The sequence below is a fragment of the Mixophyes fleayi genome, chromosome 5, assembly GCF_038048845.1.
Source record: "Mixophyes fleayi isolate aMixFle1 chromosome 5, aMixFle1.hap1, whole genome shotgun sequence".
Classification (NCBI taxonomy): Eukaryota; Metazoa; Chordata; class Amphibia; order Anura; family Limnodynastidae; genus Mixophyes; species Mixophyes fleayi.
In genome coordinates, this window is record NC_134406.1 from 166,293,381 (window position 1) to 166,320,572 (window position 27,192).

Consider the following 27,192-nt stretch of genomic DNA (forward strand, 5'->3'; position numbering starts at 1 on the left):
GCTGTTTCTGGCCAAACAGCAATAGTTTGACAAACTTATTAAAGACACAACAAGCAGCAGCACAATCGAGACCAAGCATGAGTGGACTCAAGATGTCCAAGTCAGTTTTGATAAAAAAAAACAAAAAACCCCAATTACTCTGAAAGACATCATAGAGGCATTCCGAACAACAATTGCGTCAAACTCCGGTTCTGAGGCCTGGCCATAGGAACAGTGGGCTGATATTCTAGCTCAGAGGTGCTCAAACCTAGTGCTCAAAAGCTACCAACAGGTCATGTTTTCAGGATTTCTGTCTGCAGAAACAGGTGGGATAATTACTGATCCAGCCAACTAGATTAACTTGCCTGTGCATGATTAAAGAAATCCTGAAACCATCAACTGTTGGTAGTTCTTAAGGACTGAGTTTGGGCACCACTGTCTTAACTACTCTCCTCATTGGCCTACCCGGATCTAGAAGGGTTTTTGGTAGGCTATAAAAAGGCTAAAGTTGGAGGTTTGCAGTAACAACTACACCCCAGACACAGCAGTTCCATTTGTGTTAATAGAGTGAGGACAATCCAATGAGGTTGAAGCTCCATCATGTCTTGTGCCTCCTACAGAGGTCAACACTCTCTTACATGGATAACAGAGATACTAAACATGAATCAGTTCATGAGAGGATAACCTCCTTTCCTGAAGTAGTGGACTGGCCAAAGTACAACCGCTAATAAAGACTAGATGTCTGCTATGGCTGAACAATTTGTTTTATACCTGTTCAAAATACAAGGTTAAAAACCCCCCCAAAAAAACAAATAAATCATCAGCACTCCCTCATCACCATTTATTTATATAGCACCACTGATTCCGCAGCGCTGCACAGAGAACTCATGCACTTCAGTCCCTGCCCCATTGGAGCTTACAGTCTAAATTCCCTATTATACACACACACAGACAGACAGAGAGAGACTAGGGTCAATTTTGATAGCAGCCAAATAACTTATGTTATGCACGTTTTGTCGCTATCCAATAACAATTGTGGAATCTCGATTTGTGTTTCCAACGCACAAATATTTATTCTCAAAAAGTAGCAGAATTCAAGCGAAATAATAAGAAGTACAGGCGTTACTTATCGCAGGCGCTCTGGATCCAGTGAACAGTCATTCAAGTCTGAAGTCTGTGGTCAAGATGACTGAACACTAGATGAAAAGCTCCTGCTTATATGCAAACAGAAATACAGTAAAACAATGCAGATGGTGTGGCTTGCTTCTATTGGTCCAGGCTTCAGGAAGGTCCAGGGGGTTGCAGATCATAGGTTAGTTCAAACTAAAGAATCCAAAGGTGGGGGGTCATCTCTCCAGGGGATGTGCTCCATTTTTCCCGCCAAGACTCCAGTTTCAACTAGTCCATTAGCATTTTATAGTCAGCATCATATTAAAGGTTTATTCCCTAACATCAATAACTAGAGTATGCAATGTGCGATCTCTTCGCCGAATGAACCGGACAGCTGCTGATGTAAAGGGGATTAATATGATACCAGACATGACACATTTCCTTTAACCTGTACCATATGTAATACTAATATGCATATAACTTATAATATTACACATAAACACTTCTATATTTTGACATAAATAACTATGTGTTGCGACTATAATTAATGTGTACTATTTACAAAGATGCGTATTGGTGCGAATGTGTGTAAATGTGTAAAAACTGCTATTGCCACATGTTGCGGCTGCGTACGCCCTTCCACGCTGTAGCGTGCAATACGCATCTTTTCAGACAAAGACAACCAAGTCTGCTCGATATTAATTGAAATGACTTTATCCAATTTGCTGACTTCGACACCTACCAGTATGTTTTTGCAGTGTGGGAGGAAACCGGAGCACCTGGAGGAAACCCTGCCAAACACAGGGAGAACATATAAACTCCACACAGATAAGGCCATTGATGGGAATTGAACTTATGATCCCAGCCCTGTGAGGCAGAAGTGTTAACCACTAAGCAACCGTGCTGCCCACACTCCAACTCTTAGTTTGCCATTTTCACTTGGAAATAGCCATGAACTGGACCTCTCAGTCAATTTTTGGAGGTCATTTTGCAAGTGTGACTTTCACTCCAATTCTCAGCCTGATACCACTCCTCATCAAACAGACAGATGGAGCATGCTAACCAATTGGATGTCTAGGATGACTGGTCCCAATTGCTTGTGTGGGTTGAGTTCTCACAGAATAACCTGGTGCAGGGGACTCCATGGGAGAATTCCCATTCAACTTTAGCCATGGTTTACACCTGATGGCCATCCTGGCTTTGGGGTACCTTCTGCAGACAAGCATTTGCAGGTTTTCCAGGGACTGTGGAAGAGGCTACAGGAGCAGCTGAAGATGGTGGTAACTAACCATAAAAGGTTTGCTGACCAAAGGAGAGGCCAATATTCTCAGTAAGTGATACAGTGTGGCTCTCCACACACATCATCGTTTGGAGATGCCCTCATTCAAATTGGGCCTAAATACATCAGTCCGAACCCAAACAATGGGAAGATAATTCCAGAAGCAAGTAGCGAAAGACCCGTTTCCAAGATGTAAGAGGGTTCATCTGGCAGGGGGAGGGAGGTCTGGCACTGTAAATATCCTCTGCAATGACAGCAACAGGAGGAAGCGCATCATCAGCACTGACAACTGCACATTCTTTAACACTTACTACAATAAACAGCCCCTCCCCATTCCTATCTTTGCACAAGCAAATTTGGAATTTAATTTCTTTACTGGTGCTTCAAAAAGCCTTGTTTTGTCTGCCTGCAAAGAAAACGTCCTGCTTTTGAAAAAAATGTGGGTAGAGGCTCTTATAAATCAGAAAAAGTTGCAGGCAGCAAAATATTCCATCTTAATAAATGATCAAATAAAAATAAAATACTACAACCTTTTTACGTTTTTAACTTACTTGTTTTGTTTTTAATTGTGAGAACACTGCATTAGTATAAACGATATATGCTACATATTAAACAGATGAAATTGATCAATTTACATCAGCCTACATAACGATTATTGCTGCCTTCAATACATAAAAACACCTTGTTATAAGGGACACAGCACTTATGATTTCATTTCACTACATAAAACCCTTAATCTAAAGCAGCACACCCCTGCAGGGAGCGCAAACTTTTATTGTCTAGGTTTAAGAAACACTAGTTATTTTTCGACAAAGTTATTAGCCTAACTGCACAGACATTAAGAGGTTGTCATCCATACATAGATAATACTCAGCATTACTAAGACGATGCATTTTCCCAGCTCCCTATTTGTATAATGCAACCAGTGTCATGTCTAAGTCATCTTTTTGGCTGCCCTTTCTGTTTTTAGCTATGTGTTTATATGAGTATGACATGCTTATTGTGCACTTAAATAATGACCCATCTACTGCATTCCTTACTAATAAACCACATGACATTTCCCACTATTTTAGTCAGCATTGATAACAGAACTATACACTTGAGTACTACAAGTCTGACATTTAGAACATCAACATCATAACTAAAAAAGCAAACGTAGCTATAACTGCTACGTAATAACTATATAAATAAATGCAGGCTCTCTCGTAGTACAATCTCTACATTCCAAAAATGCTTTCTTAAGCAATTTTCTTTTATGCATTTCATTTATTTTGTGTCAACAGTGGGCTACAACCTGCATTTAAATTATAATGTAACAAAATCAAACAATTGGTGGGTCTGCAAATTTGAGCCACTTTTTTAACATTCACAACTTCACTTCACCCTTTATTCAATATATACCTAATTTTACTTTGAAACCAAGGCTTAATACAGTAAGCACATTACTACAGTGTTGCAGCATTCTCATGGCCTATTAACAACCTCTGCTAATACGTAAAACTGGACTAGAGCACAGGGTACTCACAGTTTCTTATCTTAGTGGACACAAGAAACGTGATTGAGTTTTAGGTGTTTATCATATATTGGGGCATTAACGAAACTGTTGCATTGTTGATAGACAGCTGATAAACAAAACACATGTTACAAAATACTAGCTCGGTGTATAAACCATCAACATCTTATAATTTTACATGTTTTGCTGAAGGTGTACATTTCTCCCACCAAGCACAATGACAAATAATGCTAATATACATTGCATATATTTTGAATGTTTTTTGTCCCATTTGTTTTGTTTTGAATCTTACAGCATAGTAAAGTGATGAAAAGAACTAGGGTTACAAATAACCACAAAATACTCAATTGCATACCTTGCTAATACTAAAAATAACAGCAGCCCTTATATGTGTGTCGTTCAAAATGTTCTCCCCATGTTTGCGTGGGTTTTCTCCAGGTACTTCAGTTTCCTCCAACACTGCAGACAAAATTAACCCTAGTCTGTGCGTACGTGTGTGTGTGTCTGTGGCAAGGATGGATGGAAAAGACAAATATGCTCTCTATAGTGCCGCGGAACTGGTTAACTAGTGTGGTACCAATTATTCATTGGACTGTGTAGAATGTGAGCAAATGGAGACTCACCCCAAATATCCCACAAGTTAATGAATGTTTCAAGACAATTTCTATGTTGATATACATTTTTTTCATATAGCAGTATATCCTTTTACAATATCTTTACATTTATGATATTATACACACACAACTTTGGGTCAGCAGAAATGGGCATAGGGAGAAGAACAGACAAAAAAGCAGTCTCAACATTTTCAAAAACAAGCAAATGTGGGACAGGACCATAAAAGGTGCCAGAATTAAAATCCTGCCTGACTGTCAGAGAGTTTTGGCGGCCACGGGCAACGCTGCGACTCAACACCACTCTCTCTGGCGTCCCGGCAAGTCTGGCAGCCGGGCACATATGCAGAGAGTACAGCCTGCGAGCTGATTAATTAATATTGTGCTCATCAATCTGCCCCTGAGGGTGATTACAGGGCAAAGCCCTGATTGGTGGATTCCTGTATTTAAGGCAGGGAGAGCTTAGCCTCCCTGCCGGTTATAGCGCTTCTGACCCAGTCTTGCTAACCTGCTCCTGCCTGTTGTATCCTGTCCTGTGGATACTCTGCTGGATTTTCTGTGTATGACCCCTGCCTGGACTTTGGACTCTGCCTGTTTGCCCGTGACCCTGACCCCTTGACCTGTACCTTGGACTCTGCTACCTTGCCTGTGACCCCGACCTTTGGCGTGTTAATTGACTACCCTGCTTGCTGTGACCCTTGATCTCAGCTACCGTCTGACTATCCGCTGCTTTCTATCCAGCCTCCTGGCCTGCCGCTATGGGCCTGCATTACCAACCCACACTACACCTGGAGTTAAGTCCTGGAGGCATCCGAGTACTGGTGAGGACATTAAGCTTTAAGGGAAAGGCGGCTGCTATAGGTGAAGACCTCCACCATCTAGTTCTGTGGGTTGGTGATCAGACCGTCAGCCTAACACTGACCAGCAGGTGTAGCATATGGATGCTTTACATATCTAGCAGGAGAGAAGTGTGCTTGATGTAAATAAACCAGTTATGAAATTAATGGGCTACCAAAAAGGGAGACACAATGTCTGCCCAATCTCCTTCAATAAGTGTTAGGATACATTATGTCTATATAGCAATCACATTAAGGGGCTGATTACTCATATTTGCAGGGATTGAACTGTGTGTGTCGTCATGACACTAGGCTCAAATGTCACTGTGTACAGAATATTAATATTAAAGGGTATCCAGAGAGCATTAGTATAATCTTACCATAAAGTGTTTTGGTATCTCATGAGTAGTCCACAAAATAATATCAATTCAAAACTGTGAGCAATTGCAATAAGGATGGATTGTAAATAAGTTCTCGGGAGACCTGTTTGGGATGCAATTAAATGCATCACCTGTAAGTACAGCACAACTAGAGGGTATTTGGCAACAAAGGGAAAAACAGGGGTAACTGGTAATGTTGCACAGAGCAAGCATACTCATAGAACAAGTTAAAACAACTGAACATCATATAATCTATTAATAAAGAGCAGTACCAAGATGTTAGCATTTAATCCCTTTACAATCCCAGAGCAAACATTTTCTAGCCACTAATCCTTTAAAAAGATAATCAAAACAATACTTTCTCAAGCATAGGGAAGTATAAATAGGGTTACCCCACACTGCCTCCCAACATTTGGCCATATGACAGTCAAAAACAAAGTCATCATTTCCCATTACCGCAGCCCAGGATGAGCCTAGTGTCTCCGATATGAAGTCAGCGTTTCATGTATGAAGTGCAGTGCTTCTTTATAGGATGCCAACATTACAGCGCTAATTTCACTTCTGAATAGAACAAAAGACTGGTTTCTTTGTGGCCTTGGAAAGTGATTTTGCTGCTGCAACTATTGGAGGGATAAGTGAGATAAGTGCAGGAGTACAATGCCATATTTTGAGAGAGGAGCATCCTTTCAGAGCTCCACCCCAATGAGGCTATTTGTATACTAAATAAATTAGTGTAAATGCCGATCACAACAAGAGCTAGTAAAATAAACAATTTAAAAGGAAGAAAATATTAACTTTTTCTTCTATATATAATCATCTTTTATTTAGAAGGCGCATCACAAATGGTCCGCATCACCATACAGAGGGGATGAACAGAGTAGACATTTACTATAATACACAGACGGCTATGAAAAATAAATAATTACACTGTACATAGTATATGCACTAGTGATAAACAATACCCACGTGAAGAAGGCCTGTGCACATCAGTATAGCTTTGAGAAACTCGGTTAGGTAAGCAGGCCCAGAGGACTGGGCACAATATGTAATGATTGAAGGAGAATACAAGGAAAAAGGGCCCTACACGTGAGAGCTTACATCCTAGAAGATAGGGGGAGACACATTAAGGCTGCACTGAGTGGGGGGAGTAGAGGTGGCAACGGAGGAGTTAGGGGAGGGCCAATAAGCTTGAATGAAAATATTTGTTTTAAGGGCACGTTTGAAGCCTTGGAGACTAGAGGCTAATCAAATAAATTGTGAGAGTGTGTTCCACAGGTGAGAAGGAACACAAGTGAAATCCTGGAGGTGGTAGTCCAAAGAGATGATCTTTGTGGTACTAAGGTGGCATATTTCCCATTAGTAACATAACATGTTGGTGAAAAGCAAAAAATAAATAAAAAATTAAATAAAAAGCCATATCAGTGTTTTCATACTAGTGATTTCACTTTAATATTAGTGCTGCAACCTTCATAATGCCATGTTTAATTGATTACTGAAAGTACACAATTAAAATGTAAAACTTACCTTTAGACAAGCACACTGCTTAGTGTGTTATTCTGCCATTGATATTTGTGCATGTTACAGATAAAACAATGCCTGATGACAGCTATTTTAATTGTATGCTTCACAAAAGAACTCACTGGTATGTCCTTACTATCATGCCAACTTATAAATGTACTAGTTCTGTGGGCTTGCATTCAAGCCTTGGACTTGCAGATTAGGACTGTAACAATATACCAGGCAGCTGAAAATGCTGTGCCTATATTTCAGGCGTCATTCTGCCCTGCATTGGCACTAATAGGGCTTTTCCTGACAAAAAACAAATAGAATGGTTTGCTATTTGTTTGTACAAAATATTATTGAATTGCAAAAGCACCAACACTTCCAAAGTAAAGCTGACATATAAATTTCCTACCTATGAAAATTCTGAAATATAAAAATACAGCAAAGTGTTCCCTGTTGCACTACAGAAATGGAAGAGTATGTAAAAAAATAAAAAAGCAATAATAATTGTGAATTACTACTATTTACTATTCAAGAAATATGCAAAATATTTACTGAACTCACCTAACGTGTGCTACACAATCAAAGCCCTTCTCACTCTCCACACAAGCTTTCTTACTCCATAGAAAATGTTTAAAGTAAACATCCAGCTTCAAACCAGTAAAGTGCCTTTGCCAAAATACCTATATTCCCATATGCTGCATCACAAATACTTTTGGTGTCCGAAACATTTGTTGCCATGTATGTTTTAGATATTCTTTCTACATTACCAAGTGCTGTTTTCAAGGTCTGGTCAAAGAACTACATGCTCCATAATGTGGAGTGTTCTGTTATGGTGGCCAAGACTCATGAGCACCTTATGTATACCTAGTCAGCCATTGAGAGTGTCTTTCCAGATGCTATCGAACATCTTGTTCAATATTCAAGCCTTTACTAGTAGGCATGCTATCAATTTGAATATACAAAGAGCTCCCACTTGGTGACATCATGCCACAGTGAAGCCTGCTGGGTGGAGTACAAGTATGCACAGCATTCATACTGTGCATGAAGTTACAATTTGGCCCCTTGCGCCTGGGCTTATTATTGGAACTTTGTAAAGCTGCAGAAAGGAAAACCATTCTACATAGCTAAATAATCCTATTGGCAGAATGTTCGGGAATGCGGCCCAAAAATTGTGCTAAATTGTGTTAAACTAGACTTGTCCTTTTGGTTATAATACACACACCCGTATTTGTAACCCATGTATAAACACAGTCAAATTGTATGTTCCTCCAGGCAAGATTATCTACCAAATACTCTATCATTGTGAAAAAAACATGCATGCAGGGTAGTAACAGTTTAAAATCCCTGTATTAAACTTGTTACTATATAACTGGGAACGTAGTTATGCATTATCTGTGAAGCTCATAAAATCAGTAATTTCTTATTGCAATGTGGCTTAAAATTCGAGAAGGTTTCTGAGGGGTTTTCTAACCCATCTGGGCCTGGGCAAACAAGTCTACATAGAATGCTCGCAATATACCACCGGCGAACAGCTAGGATAAAAATAAACGGTGATCTTTCAGAGCCAGTGACAATTTGTAATGGTACCAGACAAGGATGTCCTTTATCACCACTTGTTTTTGTCCTATGCATGGAGTCATTGGCGAGGTTGATATGAATACACCTGATATTTCTGGAATTCAAATGGGTAAATAAACATACAAACTTGCACTTTTTGCTGATGATTTGTTAGTGATAATTACGAATCCTGTAATCTCTGTCCCAGAGTTCCACAAATTTAGAGCTTTATCAAATTTCAAGATAAACTATTCAAAATCTGTAGCACTTAATCTTACCACTCCTTCGAAGGTGACTGAAGGACTCCAACATGCTTTTGCTTTTACATGGCACCTGAGACATGTTAAGTATTTGGGAGTCTATATCGCCAGAGACCTTTCCCAACTATTTGGTGTTAATTTTCAACCCACTTACAACAAGCTTTGAAAGGGACAGAGAGTAGAGAGGGAAAAATTTCTCATGGATAGGTAGAGCTAATATTGTCAAAATTAATATTCTCCCGTTTGTTCTGTATCTTTTGCAAACTCTACCGATTTACATTACTAATAAGTGGTTCTCAAATTTGAACCGGTTTATTAGAGACTTTGTGTGGGGCGGAAGGAAACCTCGCTTTAAGCATGACATTTTATTCGGGCGTAGGCACTTAGGTGGGCTTCAACTCCCTCATTTTGAGGCTTACTATTACGCCATCATGTTTAGCAGAATTCTTGATTGGCCAAGGGCGAAAGCAGACAAGCAGTGGGTGACAATAGAGGAATGGTCACTTTGGGAATTATTCTAATATCATTCCATAGCTTACGAGTTTACCAAATATTCAGCCTCCTATAATAAAACCTATTGTACTGTGCTGGACCAAACTTCGGAAACGTAAATATATCTCATCGACTTTCTCTCCCGAAATCAAGAAAAAGGAGTTTAAAAAATGGTCTCAGGCAGGGATCGTTTGCGCTGGCCAGCTGATGGGCCAATCTGATTTGCATCCCTTTGAATATATACAGGCCAAGTGAAGTTTACCCAGCTCTGAGCTTTGGCATTATTTACAACTTAAACACTTCTTAAATACAAGGGAGGTGTGCATAGGTGCTAGTAGGGAATTGACATTATTCAATACTGTGTGTGTCTCCCCTTCATGCCCTACGAATGTCCTTTCTGGCATTTACAAAATCCTGATTGAAAATCCTTTTGCCTCAAGATTTCAATTTTATTATATAAAAAAATCCTTGTTAAAACATCTAAATTGTTCCGCAAAGGCAGCGATTCCTGTACATTGGAGATCCTCCTCTCCTCCAACTAGAAGGAATGGCTCACCTGCATTGAATTCCATAGGTATATGGATGATCTGATTCTCTGCTCTTCTGATAGGTTTAATGATTATTGTTCCACTTGGTTCTACTGGCTGGAATTTCAAGACGTTGAAAAATATTCTGCTTTATCCAAATAGTCCCATTTTTGCAGAGTTTCTTGATGAGAGTGAACACTTTTTCTGACCTTTTTCATCTGCCCATTAGTAACCATTGAAGACTGGAATCCTTATACAAAAGACCTTTCCCCTCCCTTACCTTCACCTTCCTTGTATGTTTAACCTTGTTTGGTTTATTTTTTGCATATTTTCAATGTTTAGCTAACTAGGGCATTTAATCACACAAATGTTAGACTTTGCAAAATTGGCTGACTTAAAATTGGAAACTAGAACTTGCTCTTTGCCAGATTTAATAAGAATTTTTTTTCTAATCAACCCTCCATACATCCATACTGTATGTCAATTTGTTTGATTGCCCTTTATCCACACATTTGTATTCTTTTGAAATTTACTCAATAAAAAGTTATTGCAAAAAAAAAAAAAAAAAAAAGAGAGAAGGTTTTGACAAAATGAATATACAGCTAACCTTTGGAATGCAACAATATCAACACAGAAAATATTGTTTCAAAGGTTGTGCCCTGCTGTGATCAATCATTGTTAACAGTGGGAATGATTACCGGCAAAGACAAAAAAATTTCCACAAAGCAAGTCACATCCCGGAACACTACGATGTCTAACATGCATACAGAGGAGTGTTTACAGGCAGATTTATAGCTACAAGTTCAGAAAATAACATATGTTACGTTTGTAGTATTCATTAGAGTATGGGGCAGGGGGGATATATATATGTGTTACAAATTCCTGATGGGAAGATTCCAGAAAAAGAAAAAAGAGCAAGCGTCCTTAGCAGTCCTAGCTGCTACAAGCAGGATGACCACAGTCTTTACTAGCAAACTTGTGCAAGAGAAAATATTTTCACTAAAAAAGATGCAATTTTTTGCCACCCAAATTACTGTAGTTAGAATATTTTTGACTTATCACGGTGTTGGATTCTATTTATAAGTGTTGGTGCTGCAGTTCACTATGGGATTAGTACATATTTATATATTAGTAAAAAAGGGGAAAAAAAAAAGGCAAAAAGCACAGGCAGACTTTCCCTGTGCCTGCCAGTCACTCCCAAATTTAAATGCACACTGTGTATGTCACTGTCCGAGATTGGAATGAACAATACTGTATGTACTTATGTTAGGATGATAAAATAGGTCAAAAGAATATCATAATCACCTATTTGCCACAAACCTCTGCAGCTCCAGTCAATGTAACAGGTCAAACAAAAACAAATCGCACATAAAAGCAGAACAAATATATACATGGTTGGCAAAGTTAGGTACAGATGTGAGACGGAGGTTAAAAAGACCATCCTCGTGACGGCTTACAGACTAGAGCAGTGGTCCTGAATACACTAAGCTGGTAAAAACATGCACACATTTGTGTATTAAACACCACTTTTGATCAAAGAGCAGACACTATAATATTACATATATATATATATATATACACATACATTTTATATTATACATGCATGACTCCCATCCCTTCTCTCCCACGCAGCTTTGCAGCTTATTTCCCCTCTTCTTTCGCTCCCTCCATTTCATTTGCAGCCCATTTCCTCATTCTATTCCTCGACCCCTCCTTTGTCTAGATATTTCTCCCTGTAGTTCTGTCTCTCTTACCTCCGCTAAACACGGTGACTCCTTAGTCCGCACTAGGGCAGCAATAAAATTTCATTGTACTACTAGACGACCACAACACTGGGAATAAAAAAAAGCAGCGGCTCAGCATAGTCCAGTAATAGCACATTAATATTAATCTCATCTGGTTTTGCAACGCCCAGGGGGGGGATGAATTACAGAGAAACAAGATTTTAAGTGGAAAATCCCTTTAAAAATATTTGATGACATAAAATCTGTGTAAATGAGAACATCAGTCGAGATAGCTAAAAATGTATTGCTCTGCAGTTCTCTCCAAAGTAAATAAATATTGTATTGCAGAAGTTGTCCACTTTCAAGCAACTCTGACACACGAGAAGTAACTGACCACTTAAAGTGCAAAGTAATAAGCTATTCTGCAGCACATCAGCAGTATGAGCAAGGCTAAAGGCGCTTCTTACATGTTGTGATAAATGTGAATTTTAGGTCCAAGATCTGCCATCATTGTATGATCAAGGAATTCTGTTGTATATTGTGATATGTTAGAACAGCATCCAGAGGCAATGTGTCATGATCTCCAAATAGAGCCTCACAACAAAAAATAAAAAAATCTTGTAACGCAATACATTTTGCAAGGAAGAGACAAGCTCTTAGGTTTTGCTTTCCTTGAGGGCTGTGCAGACACAGAAGTCATCTCAATGCTGAATTCACACCCGGCTTTGCCAGGTTGGATGGCAAGGAGCAATGATTCTCCTGTAGGTATATCTAGTTCCCTCAAACATGGTCTTGTTTCTTTGAATAGCACTCATGGCATGGTCATTCTCCTGCTGATGCCAGTAGCTTATTTTGATCTGAAGCATATACTGTGGCAAAAGTTAGGAATCCAAACAAAGATAACTATAGCTCGTTAAAGTTCAAGAACCCATGCAGGCCATTTACCTTCACTAACATACATTTGGATTTTCTATTTACAATAGTGAAGGTATAGAGATCCTTGCAATCTAATTGAAATACTGAACTGTTGAGTGAAAAAATGTTTACTATTCTTCTCTCTCTGTCTCATATATATATATATATATATATATATATATATATATATATATATATATATATATATATATATATCTACTATATAAATGCCTAGTGGCGTGTGTGAAAAAAAAAAAAAAACAAGCTGCAGCGCCACCTGCTGGGCACAGAGTTATACACTGACCTATATATTTCTTGAAGGAGAAGTGACAGTTGGGAGTGGTTGGTGTTTGCCGGGGGTGACAGTGGGGAGTTTTTAACACCTTAAGAAGCTTGATGAAGGATGTGGCGATGAAGATGAGGTGATGGAGAAAAATGATGAAGTGGTGACATGTGGACAAAACCACGTTAAAAAAAGGGCGCTTGCGTTGGGAAGTAACGCCCTTTGCCTGAGGAGGCCTGGGCTAGGCCCAAATGCATGACAAGAACCTTTTTAGCTTGATTTGACTAGAATGCATGAGTATCATGCACGGGTTAACTTATATATATATATATATATATATATATATATATACATACATACATACATACACACATCCACAATTGCTCCAAACACTAGATCAGGCCAGGAGTTCTCATCAGGTGCTCTATTTGATTAGCCTCACACTGTCTACTATTATATTGTCACACATTTGTCCTCCACATGCATATGTTTAAAGTAGGTGCACTGTTGTACAAATGTGCAATGTCTGCGGCCTTACCCTGGAGACTGTCAGCTGAATACCTAACTCCTCTTTTAGAGGGACAAAATGCTCTCTTTTTACACACATTTTTACAGAACTGAACCTCAGAATCTAGATTGCATCTAACACTGTTGAGCCATCATAATGTATATACATCTGAAATGACACAATGGCTCCTTTAAGTTTGGAAGAAGAGTTACTGTTTACGTTTGCTGGAATATTGTGATGCCTTCATTTAAAAAAAATAACAATAAAAAATAGAATATTTATTATCCTATACTTATGTAGTGGTCAACGGAGAAACAAACAGTAATATAATACAACTGGGTGTATATAATATATAGTGAGATGTATTTTAACACACTTGTGCCCATTACACGCTTCTCAATGCATGTCTAAGCATTCTATGAAATCCTTACCAGGGAGTAACCAAAATTTGTAATGATGAGACTATATTTGGTTGGAATAGCTTTATACAAAGTGGAGTGATCAATACTGTCTTGTAAAGTGGGATACTACTGGACAATAAGGGTAAAATACATGCTTCAAAGAGAAGCATAATTGTGTACTATCACTAGAATAACTACAGAGGGCAAACAGAAAGTTATTGACATTAATGAATTCCACACATTTGTTTCTCTAACTGTCCTTGCCTAAATTCTCTCCAATGTCTGTGTCTGACACTTAATCCAGAAATGTTAGCCTTCCTTCAACCTACAATTATATTTTTTTCCTCCTGGCAATAAATCAAACTGCAGAAAATCACAATTACACCTACAATTAAGTTGCAATAGTTTCAATAATTCAATAATTACTTCAACATATGATTCAAAACATTATGGTAATACTTAAGCACTATTAAGAGATAATTTTCCAATGTTGCTGTAGGAGAAATGACTCGCATAAACCCATTGACATATTATGTGAATATCTGAAAAGCATTTTCTATCATGCTGAAGCTAAAATGCAGATGTGGCTTTTTATAAACTAGATATGGACATGTCCAGCTCTTCTTACTTGCTAAGCTGCATGTCATTTCCAAGTTGCTGACACTAGTTCAGTAACACCAGAACATGCTTAATCCCTAACACAACCTTATTAAGAAAAGTTGTTGTCTTTGCTCACCGGCTCGGTCATAGAGAATATGGGAGCGCTGCAAGCCTTCCTTAATGTGCTCTTCCTTTATAAGCATTCCATATTTTTGTGGATCCATTCCTGCTCCAAGTCTAGCTTGAATTGACAACTGCAGGCCATTCAGTCCGGTTCTGGCATCACCATCACAGAGATGAGCTAAAGTTGTTAAGGCTTTTGCCTCAATATACAATGGCGATCTAAAAAAAACAAAAAACAATCACAATTAAAATGACAAAATAGTCATGTCTTAGTTCACTAATTGTGTGTATATCTTTATATGTAGGTACAATTAATGCTTTACATGTCTAAAGTATTAACTCCTTACCTCAGTTCAGTAAATCCACAAACAATTTATTTAGATTTTTTATTGTTAAACACTAAAGGGCTAGATTTACTAAACTGCAGGTTTGAAAAAGTGGAGATGTTGCCGATAGCAAACAATCAGATTCCAGCTATCATTTATTTAGTACAATCTAAAAATGACAGCTAGAATCTGATTGGTTGCTATAGGCAACATCTCCACTTTCTCAAACCCGCAATTTAGTAAATGTCACAAATGCACTTTCTGTGGCCTGCGCAAAAGCACTGATATGCTCTGTAAAAGCTACATCCTACATTCAGTGTGTATTGATGCGTCTTTGACAAGAACTTAGATTTTTACCTGACTTAAGTGCAAGGATGGAGAAAGTATCACTTTTCCTAGGTTAAAAAGCATGAAAAAAAGAAGTGCCGGTAAAACATTAGCCTTACAGCTAGTGCAGAGCTAGTTACATGCGATCTTAATTCATCCTGTGCAGTTGTTTTTTCACCAGTAAACAGAAAAGGCACAAGAGTGTAATATGCCAGTTGATCCCTATAAAAAAGCACCACCCGTACACAAGTATCACCACATAATACCATACATGGAATAAAAAGGAACATGCTTTTCATTCATTTATTTCAGTCCTGCATTATGCAAATAAACCTGTGTACATGGTTGTGGTTTTAGCTCTAGTAACATAGTAACATAGTTGATGAGGTTGAAAAAAGACACCAGTCCATCAAGTTCAACCTATTTTGGATCTCCTGCGATCCTGCACTTATATTTGAAATTAATCCAGAGTAAGCAACCGCCAATCTGTTTCAATTGTGAAAATCCCCCCAGACTCAATATTGCAGTCCTATTTTTACCCTATATCCACTACTATCCTTCATTTTAATTAACGGTCGTATCCCTGGATAGACCTTTCCGCTAAAAATTTGTCTAACCCTTTCTTAAACATATCTATCTCTTTCACATATCTCAAGAACAATGAGAAGCAGCACAGGTGGATTAAAAAGAACCTGTTACAAAGTCCTCTGATGTTATTTTTTTCCTGCACTATGTAGTTAGAATACAAGGAAGGTTTTCCCAAGGAAACATGTTTGCTTAGAAAAGTTCATTTTTCCCCCCAAGAGCTCTTTAGGCACCATACTCTCTCCTAGGTAGACTTTCTCCAACCTGCACAGCAGGAGAGCAGAGAGGTATAGGTAGACTTAGCCTAGAATCTAGATCTATAAAGTGACAGCCCCAACTCACCTTCTCAGTGGATGTTTCAGACTGTACTTGGCTCACTCCCAAACTGGCATCTAAAGCGGAGTACATACCTATGCAATTATGGTGCAGCTCACACAATAAAGAACCGTTTGGTACAATATCGCAGGTGTTGGCTCCTATGATCATGTTTTATAGCACCAAAGCACATCATATTATTTGATTTGGTTTTCTAAACTTCCTAAAAAACACAAAGTGTGTACGCACTCACAACCAGCAGGGAAGGCAGATATCTCTAGTGTGTGTACACAGTCACGTTCTTTGCAGCAGATGGTTATGAGAGATGCAGATTTCAGATCTGACAGTAAATTGCATAGGTGTGTACGCTTGAATAGACATGCTCATCAGGACTTTCAGTCGTTTGGTAAAATAATTACACAAATCGCATATGAAGTAAGACTGCATAACTGTGTATCCCCAGCTTAACTCTCTTGCTATGCAGGCTGGAGGAAGCCTGCCCAGGAGAGAGCATCACCTGCGGAATACATTCTCCGGGAGAACGGGATACTGGAGTGACAATATTTTATTTTCCTTATTATATAGCGTGCACAAGGCACTTTGTAGTAAAGCAAAAAATATTACATCAAGGAACCTGTCAAGTCCTATTTAAAACTGCCTACTTAAAAAACAAAAAAACATTTAATAATACTACAATTATATTTCACAAAATAGCCAAAGCTCTGCAGTCATACAGCAATAAACGTAAGACAGGGAAGGATTTCCTATTTAAGCAAATAAATATTACATATGCTACGTAATAATAGATTAGTTCAACATTTAAATAATGTCAGTCTTACAACAGTGTAACTTAGTTGATTTTAATCAGAAAAGATAAAGAAAACATGAAACTGCTCTTTATGTTACAAATACAAAAACAGACAAAAATGTTACTATCGCATTCAGCTATAAAATATATGATTGTACACAATCACGAACGCACTCACCGCATCCGTGATTTGGATGTTACTGCAAAGGAGTTAAACAGGACTTGAGCCCTCACTCTGCACAATGATTACAGATCTACTACACACCTTATCCGTGCCACCACTTACTGTATAGGGGCAAAAGGATGCTAAACTATGTTACACAAATGTACACCCTGGAAAAGTAGCAATAGCACAAATTCCTTATACCTGCCATATCTCTCCTCTGATCCATCATAGGGATATAATTACCAATTCAATAAACATACATAGTTTTGGGGGAAAAAACTGCATATCAAATATGAATTGATTAGGCCCCTTTTACAAGAAGATGCAAAAATCTGTTTCCCTGCACAGAGGTTATAACTGGCACACCTTATGTAGCTTCCAATTCTGAGTTTAGATTGACAAAGATCTCTTAGCACATGAAATATGAAGAGTGTTTTGAACTTTTATATTTTCTGTATAAATACTGGTGGAAGTCATTATTCTGACCCTGTAAATGTCAGCACTTAACCTGTCAGCAGGCTAAATGCCGACACCTGCATTGTGTAGACAGGTGGACAATGTCGTCAGTGTGATTGGCGACATTACCAATTTTAACAATTACATTGCCAACATTAAAAGACTAATACATTAGTCTTTTATTGTCGGCATTGTGATTGGTGAGATTCACAATTTCGCCAATCACACTGACGACATTGTCCATCTGTCTACACACTGAAAGTGTCAGCATTTAGCCTGCTGACATTTTCATGTTGGCAGGTTAAGTGCCGACATTTACAGGGTTGAAATAATGTACCTTACCCATAAATACATAGGCCCTGTGTGAGGGTTGATGACAACTGTCTTTTGAAGCTGCCTGTAGCCACTCACACCTTCTTGTGTGACGAGCAATACTAAATTGACAATACCAAGTCCTTTCAATACCAATGTACCTCAATTTAGAAGGTGATCTTAAACCAATGTCACACACATTTACCAAGTATGAAGCAGAAAATGACATTATGAAGCTATGAAGTATTATTATGTTATATCTTGCACTGATTTCTGGCTCCAAAACCTAATGTGGTAGTCTGTCGTGTTGGAGACAATTTTCCCACAACAATCTATTTTAAGAAAGTATATTTAAAAGAGAACTAAAGTTATGAAATTATGAATGGAGCAATTACAACTATTTATTTTACACTGAAGCTACATGACATGCCTGAAATTGTACGCTTCAAGTTTGCACTCCTTTTTTTTAATGGACCTGCATAGACATTACATAAAATGTTATACTCAATTATTTTCCACTGTCAGAGAGCCTCAGTACTGGAATTTTCAGTGGATATTTAAGAAGTGTACATGAACTTAGCCTAGACCATTTGATCATCATCAAGATAGATTCTAGCTTCCACTAAAACAGGGGGAAACAACATTAATTTAGGATAGCATTCGTGATGATAAGTTGCCAGCTCACAAGAAACGTGGCTGTTATTTTCCTAAACGATACCAAAAAGTCACAAGGAATTCCAAATTTGAAGTGTTTAATCTAGGTTGACTGCTAGTACCAGGTGGAAGGGATTGGTTTCATGTGCATACAATCCTACTATTGGGAAATGGTAACAAGTTAGGAAAGGAAATGTACTGCAGCAATGTCCTCTCAATCACAACACAAAGATCATCAAGTGGATGGAAAGTCTCTTGCATGCGTCACTACTGTAGAGACAGATGCAACCAAAATATGACCACGCAGTCTAGTCACCTTATAAAGAGAGGAGAGTATGCACACACTTCTGTCAAATAAAAAACTTGGAATAAAAAAAGAAAACAAAACTACATTGTGAAACATTCTACATTCCAAATACAAAATAACAACAACACTGCAACTGTGTGGGGACTACAACTATTTCATCAGACCAATATTTTAATGCTAAAAATAAGAAATCGGGTTCAAAATTGTATTTCGTGTTTTGAGTATTACAATTAAAGTAATACCTTGGCACCATTAACTGCTATACATTGACTATACATGGCTTTATTTTCAACATATTGAAAATAAGCATTCTAATTTGTATTTTGCTTTTTTATTAACCCATTGGACAAAATAATATTATAAAAGGTTATCAAAACCTGCTAAACAGTGAAGATGTTGCCCATGGAAACCAATTAGATTCTAGATATTTTCTAGAATGTATTAGATACATGATAGCTACAATCTGATTGGTTGCTATGAGAAATACCTCAGGTTCGACAAATCTACCCCTTAGTGTCTGTCTACCCCCTTACAGTATAGTAGCAATGTAAGATGCAAATACTAAACACAAATATTAACACTTTAACATTCACATTTAAAACAGTATTGTGTCATAAATAGTCTGAATAAATCCATGGTCTAATGTGTTGAACTTCCTCAAAATTATATGAAAGAAAACAAATTCATGACACACAGTATAATGTATACAATGTATATATTTGCTGCTGATATCATCCCACACTCTAGTAAGTACTGTACATATTCTCCAGCAGGTGTATTTTTACATTTTGCCTTTCAGGGATTAAATGTGTAAACCACTTCACGCTGTGTTTGGCTCAGCCCTTTTCTTTGCAAGTGCAACAGTTCTCTTAAGAACTTTATTTTTACAATTGTAACACTGTGCCATGTGTGATTTTTTATTTTTTTTTAAAACAGAATTCTGCCATTAAACCTGGATATTGCTGTGGATACCCATTTTTTAAAATGAAGAAAAGAAAAGCTCTCTTACCAGGAGATTTTAGTAAGGAAATTATTGTAAAGGTTTATCCAATTTGAGTTATTTAATGTAAAGTGTATGCTTTTAATGTTTCACTAATTTAGCGATCCTTAACCACCATACAAAATAAATGTCCATGCACACGAATGTTAGAGAAAATAATTGACGGCCTATAGATGTACTTCACATTTCCATCTTTTGTTTCTTGTAAACTATATTGAGCTCTGTTAGAAACACAGAATGAGGTTAATGCATCCAAGAGCCAAAATTGTAAGAATGCAGCATGTTTTCATTCTGTTGTGTACTGGAGTGTTATCCAATAGAATAGAGCAAATAAAAACTGCATGTGTTATTGAAATGCATGCTATGAAACTAGTTTATGGCAACACAGACTCAAAACAAAATTGTTTGATGTTAGTGTTACAAGCGGTGGCTTGCGTCTGACTGCTCTCACCTGCGTCCCGGCTGTCATGACAACCAAGACGTCACTTCCTGTATCACTGTCTCGGCCGTCACAAACTCAACGGTTAAGAAGCTTCAGCACCGCATCCTGGCATCTGTGGCAGTTAGGCGCGTGCGCAATCCAAGATAATACATTAAGCATATTCTGGAGGGTTAATTAGTACAATCTAAGCGCTTAGCCTTTGATTGGCCACTTTATGTATTTAAGGCAGGGAGTGCTTAGCCTCCCTGACGGTTATAGTGTCTGTGTGCTGCACAATTGCTGACCAGCTCTGTCCTCTTCTATCCTGAGGATATTCTGCATTTGATCTAATTCTTGCTGTGATCTTTGGCTTTGAACCTGCTTGAACGCAAATTGTCCTTGCCAGGGCCGTAACTAGGGCTGTGCGACAGGGGCGACCGCCCAGGGCGCAACACTGAAGGGGGGCGCAATTTAGGAATATTCTAGGTTAATTTGGTTAAAATTGAGGGCTAGGGGGGCGGCATTTGTCTTTCTCGCCCCGGGCGCTAGAATTCTAAATTACGGCTCTGGGTCTTGCGCTCTGCCTGTTTTCTGTATTACCCATGTTTTGCTACCTGCCCTGGCCTGTTTCCTGGTTATCCTGCAAGCTATTGACCCACAACCTCTCGCCTGTCCACGGTACCTGCATCCAGTATTCTGGCTTCCTCCACCCTGCGCTATGGTTATACTGATAAGCCTTTACTACCTTAGATCTTAAGATCTGGGGGCATCTGAGTACCTACGAACAACATCAGTTCTCCAGGAAAGGCGTCTGCTAAAGGTGAAGACCTCGATTAGCCTGGTTCTAAAGGCTTATCTAATAGCCATAGCCCTAACGGTTAGCATATCTCATAATAATTTTTCTGAACCCACTCAACACAAGTTGCTTTTAGCCATTGAACAGCTACACAATAAAATTAACGTTATGCCATTTGTCTAAAATTAAATCTGCTTTAACATGTTAAATGATACACATAAAATCATACTTTGTGTGTGCCCTGTGAGACATCATTAAATACCAAAACCTTGTTCTTTTATTTAGATGAGTTAGCTATTAAGCCCAATGTCCAATCTGTAAATCACATTTGTATTATCATATCCAAGAACTTCTAGAACTAAGTTTACTAATCCAAAGCATTCATATGCCATTGTATTTCAACATGATTTCTCTATTCTAATTCCCTTTATATACTGAAAAATATTAGAAAATGTACAAAATAAAGATAGAGAGAGACAGAAATAAAGATAGAATTATCTGTATAAGCTATTTGAAAATCACTACAAAATGCAATACAGCATTGCTTCTCAATGTGGCCGAGTTTACCATTCACTCTTTTGCATTGGTGAACCACACATCTATTGTAGGGTCACCTCAACTTACAAAAAGTCATGTGAACAGAATGTAAGCTCTAATTTCTCATTCATTTTTACAGGAATTAAAGTTGTTACTTGTTGCTAAATCAAGCTCTGAAACACACACAATTCATCTTGTAAGTGTTTGAATAGGCCCCAACTGCTAGATGTTTTAAATGTGTTAGAATTGCCAACTTGGAAAATATTGGAAGGGCATCAAGATTTGTGTAAGAATAGGTAACAAGACAAAATAAACCTCTGAGTGTTTGTCAATGCTATACATCGAATACAAGATTCTGCTAGAAATATTTAAAGCAAAAGTTGCATTTCAAATTTAAATACAAACTAAACCCTTTGTTTTTAATTTATTTTTTAACTATATAACCAAGAAGCCTTTCCTAGAGACTTGCTTTGTGATGTTAAATATTTTCGGGTCAAAAAAGACAAAAAGTATGATTGATACCTTTATCGCTAACCCAAAAAATTATTATTGAATTTGCTAGCTTTCAGAGCACAGAGGACCCTTCATGAGTAAACTTTACAAATGAATGACTAAGAAACAGGCGCACAACATTTAAGAGCTGTTAGATCAAGAAATTTGTACGGGGGGAGAATATATCATTAAGATAAGTTAAAGTAATAAAACTGAGGCTTTCGTTACGGATGGAAGCGTAAATTCCTATGAGTTCAGAGATCTGGAGACGCTTCGCTGTGGGGTGTGAAGTGTGTCCATGTAGTGGGTCATAAATCCAGGTGTTAGATTGAGCCCTTATGTCAATGAGTGGAATGTTTTTAGCTTAAATTCACAGATTTTTCTCTCTCTGTCATTTTGAAAAAGACCTTTCAGTATTATAAGCTGCACTGAAGAAGAAAGAGTTGGACACACAGGGCAAAACCCATAGTTGGAACAATAAACAAGGCCGCAGTTAACCAACTGGAAGTCATCCATGTCTATCAACCATGCATTGGATGCCTCATCTCCTTCAATATTGCTGAATTGTTATATGAAGTCTCCAGCAGTAGTCTTCAGTTCGAATAAATACTAGGGACTGCTATACCTGCTGCCTGAAGAAGACCGTACTACCTTCATTTATTGTATGTACTGAATCTGAATAGGGGTATGAGTCACCTCCAGTCTCAATAGTTTACTTTGTTCTTATTTTCTGTTTGCAGGGTGCAATGGATAAATGGATACTGAATAAGAAAAAATTTTTTTTTTCCTATTTGTAACTAGTAGATTGCATTCTCCAGGTACCATAGCCCAATTCTCTGCATATAAACTCTTCCTTCTTGAAAACTCAGCAGAAACAGATGCACGGAGAACAGAAACTTTGTAGATCTTGATGACAAAGAGTCCTGGAGCAGGGACCTGCAGTCCATAGTAAGGCATTGCGCACCTTCCTGATGTGCTATCTGCAAAAGGAAGAACAACTTTCCAGCAAAAGCATTTCCACAACAGTGATCCTGTCCCCTGAAGATAAGACAAAGCAATGGAAAGCCAAATACCAAGCCTATAATATTTTGCAGCATAGCCTAACCCCCGCCTTATTCAATCTGCCTGTATACAAAAACACTGTACACCAACAGTAATTAACCCCTTTGCCACTGAGCCTATTTTGGCACTTTTTGGACAGTTTTTTTTTCCTCTCAGAAAATACCACTATTTTGCTTATACCTCCTCACGCGGCAAAGACAATCTACCCAAAATAACTAAAAAGAGAGGGTTATTTTTATATAAACACTACCAAGAAATACTTTGTGGTTCTTGCTTTGGCATCAATGCACCTTTCCAAAAAACATCAAAAGCAAAATTCTACACATACAATCTGCACTTGAAAATAATTTTTTCTTTTTTGCATGAAATACATAAAAAGTGTAGGAGATATATAAACAGGAACAAGCCACAACATTTTGAAAACTTGACAACTAAACGCATAAAATTAGGGTACTGCTGAGTTTATTGAAGCCACGTTGGGGGAGGTCTGGAAATTACAGAAGGGTCTCCTCTTTCAAACAAGGGTGCCCATGAGTCTTTAAGTGCCACAATGGTCACAAAACCACATCTTGGGGGGGTATCAATTGTCCGCGGGATCGAGCGCGGAAAAACTATTACCGTTAATACGGTAATCTCTCGCTGGATTTCAGCTCGCGAGCTGAAATTCAGCGAGTAAATTACCATATTAACGGTTTTTCCACGCAGGATTACCGTAATAAGACTGCGTGGTCTGCGGGATTTTAGGCAATCCCGCGGACAATTGAATACCCTCCTTGGGCTCCTTAATGTTTTCTGTAGTGTAGAGTGTTATTGTCTGTTGATGACGTGTAATCAAATAATGAAAGGTTCATATCATTTGAAAAGGGGAACTCCCCTTTTTCATTTGAGGCTACCCCCGATTTTTTTTTTTTAATCAAAAATGGGGGAGACCTGTGCACTCCACCCCCATCCCTGGACATCTTAATTATTTCTGTAGTGTAGAGACTTATTATATGGTGATTACACATGATCATCAGACAATAACTGTTAAGAGGCACTTCCCCTCTTTCAGCAGATCAGGCCACTCAGACGATAAACGTCTGATTGGCCCGATATCACAGTGGTGTGCACTCTGCAACGAAGAACAATTATTGTTCCAAAGCACATCATATTATTTCATTATCAAACTGAACTGAAAATCTTGTTCAACGATGGAACAATGTTGTTCCAATTCTGCAGTGTGTATGCATTCACGATCAGGATCTTCATAGAATTTACAGAGTCATGTTCTTTTCATCGATAGTTATGACAGATGAAGAGCCCAGAAAAAAGTCTATCGTTTGTACATATCAGCACGCTGATCGGGGCTTTTTTGTTTTGTTTTCTGTCATTGGTAAAATCGTTAAAGATGTTGCATCGGGAGAAACTTTCAGTAGTGTGTATCCAGCCATATAGCACTTTGTTTAATTACAGAGGACTACATTGTGTACGGAAATGCAATGTCTCTGGACTGTGAGCTCTCCTATTTAAACAAACTCTGCTGTATAGCCATAGAACAATACATGTATTGTGAAAAAGGTAAAACACAGAAAAGACCAATCAGGAAGGTCCTGGGACTCCTCAGGTGGTCACTTCTGCATTTAAAAGATAGCTCCTAAGAACAGTAAATTGGCATTCACTGCCCAGTGATAGCTGAAGACAGGCTGGCAGTGAGGCTTGGGTCTCTGCCAGGTAACGAGGAAGGGACAATCAGTCCCTGGAATACTACCGTTGTCCCGATCTACCTCTCCAGTTCTTGAGAAACTGAGTGTCCAGCAAAAGAAGAGTGAAACTGCTGCCTTCCTGGTAGCCTTAAAGGAGAGAGGGTCCGCGTCCAAGGAGAAGTTTGGATTAGACAGCATCCCCTGAGAGGGGCTAGGATATCGGTGAGGTGGTTTTATTATATCCTGCAAGTTGTCTGTAGTTCTATTTGTTTCAAGTTATTTAAAATAGTATTATTGCTGTTTGGTGCCATTTTGTTAAATAAAGCTATGTATATTATTTCGGATATTTGCCTGGGTGACTATACTGGGTCTGCAAGAGAGCTATAACCAATCTGGGTACCACCTTCCTAGCTTGAAAGCAACCATCTGCAGCTCAGCAAGTCAGAGGTAAAGCAGTAAGGAACAATGCTTGCCTTTAAACAGAATGCTGTTTCAAATTTTGCTGTCAAAGTCATTGAATATTGACGATTTTCAAACATCTGAGCATAATAAATTTACCCTCCAGCCCGATATCACCAGAGTGATTAAGTTCCCCTGGGAAGATCTACTGAATAAAGCCTGTGACATCCTCACAGCAGGGGGTCTGCAGAGAGAGATGGGCAGCTGCTTCTGTCTCAGAATCCAAGAACTGCCAAACCTTGCACAAGCCCACCCAGGAGACTGGGAATCAGGACCACATAAGAACTGCCAGTTCCCTCTCTGTGTGCGATCGTGTTCTGAATGTCAGGACTAGCAGGGGTTACGCTTCCTGCTGTACTAATTGACTGAAGATCGAAGCGCTACTGGAGGACAGTTAAGGTCAGCAAGTCTTTGCCCTTCATCTGGACACTCCTGCATATCTTGTGGAACTGTGCGCCCGCTAAAAGCAGTATGACAATGGAACAGGACCACTACCACATCAGCAGCGTCAGGAGAGAAGCCTCTCCAGCCTAGGATCAAGCTTGCATATCCTTCGAGTAAGAAAATAGATTGTGTAATGCAGTATTTCCAAAGAAAAATCCACAATGAACTGTCTCGCAATACATACAGATGGCTGTGCAGAGAGAAGGATTAACTTTGCCATAATATCTTAATATTTTACAGAAGCATTTAAAACAATAGAGAACATGCATACAGCAGAGAATATGAGTAGTAACATACAGGAAGATCAAGAGAAATTTGAAATAAAGTATTTGCTTTGCTAACTCACTATGCAACCTGTCATACGCCGGTCCTATAGTCAGGTCCCGGCTCTGTGACTTTCCCTTTAAGAACCATGAGTCTGCTTGCTTCTCTTTCAGAGACATTACTTTCACAGGTGTTCCTAGCTACTGTGATCTGGACCACTCCCTAAACCTCATTGGTCCTGGAGCACTATATGAACCTCCCAAGGTTATGGGCTCATTGCCTGATCTTCGTGTTACTCAGTCTACCTTGGTCTAGTTTAATCTGCTGCTGCTGTTACCTGTGTGCTGGACTTCTACATCTACAAACCACCATACCTGGTACTTGTAGTTCCACGCTGCTTACTGAATCTCCTACTGCTGTTACCTGTGTGCTGGACTTCTACATCTACAAACCACCATACCTGGTACTTGTAGTTCCTCACTGCTTACTGAATCTCCTACGGCTGTTACCTGTGTACTGGACTTCTACATCTGCACACTGAACTGGCTCGTGAGTTGCCTATTACATCTGCACTCATATTGATTGGCTCAACTACCTCTCTGCTCGGCTGCCTGTATTCTTTACTGAACTTCAATCAAGTTACCTTGTCATCTGTGGTTCTATGTTTGGCACAGCTATTATTATTACTCTGCTAATTATTAGTTGCTGGACTGTTATCAAGAATATATTGCCAAGCTAGTAGCCAGTTCAGTTATTTAAGTTATGTGCGTTCAATCTTCATGCCGTTGTTATTGGTTACCAACTGAACTTCATTCATGATTTCATTGTATTTTGTGAACTGCCGTGTACTCAGCTTGCTGTGTTGTACATATCTTATACTGTTGCTGTTATACCTTTTATCAATATACTATATTGCAACACTACTAACATCTTCTGTGTTTTGTTCAACCTCAACCATCCACTGCTAGAACATCTAAGTAGTGGCAAAAGGGATCCATAAAATACCCTGAGCCGTGACACAACCACTATGAAAGCAGCACAGGATATGACAATGGATAGCTATCCACATACTGCAACAATAGAATGTGCATCTCATAGGCTAAACCGGCTTCTAAATGACATCATGAAACTGTACATTGGGCAAAAAATCTATGAAAGTGCAAAATAAATGTTCA

General features: G+C 38.6%; 1 protein-coding gene across 1 annotated transcript in view; it reads right to left on the bottom strand.

Moving 5' to 3' along the window:
- Positions 1–27,192, bottom strand: part of WRNIP1 (WRN helicase interacting protein 1) — a 59,715-nt gene that overhangs the window by 9,620 nt on the left and 22,903 nt on the right. Inside the window, exon 4 of the mRNA XM_075212983.1 lies at positions 14,618–14,823. Coding sequence (XP_075069084.1) covers positions 14,618–14,823 — 206 coding nt within the window. The remainder of the gene's footprint in view (positions 1–14,617; positions 14,824–27,192) is intronic.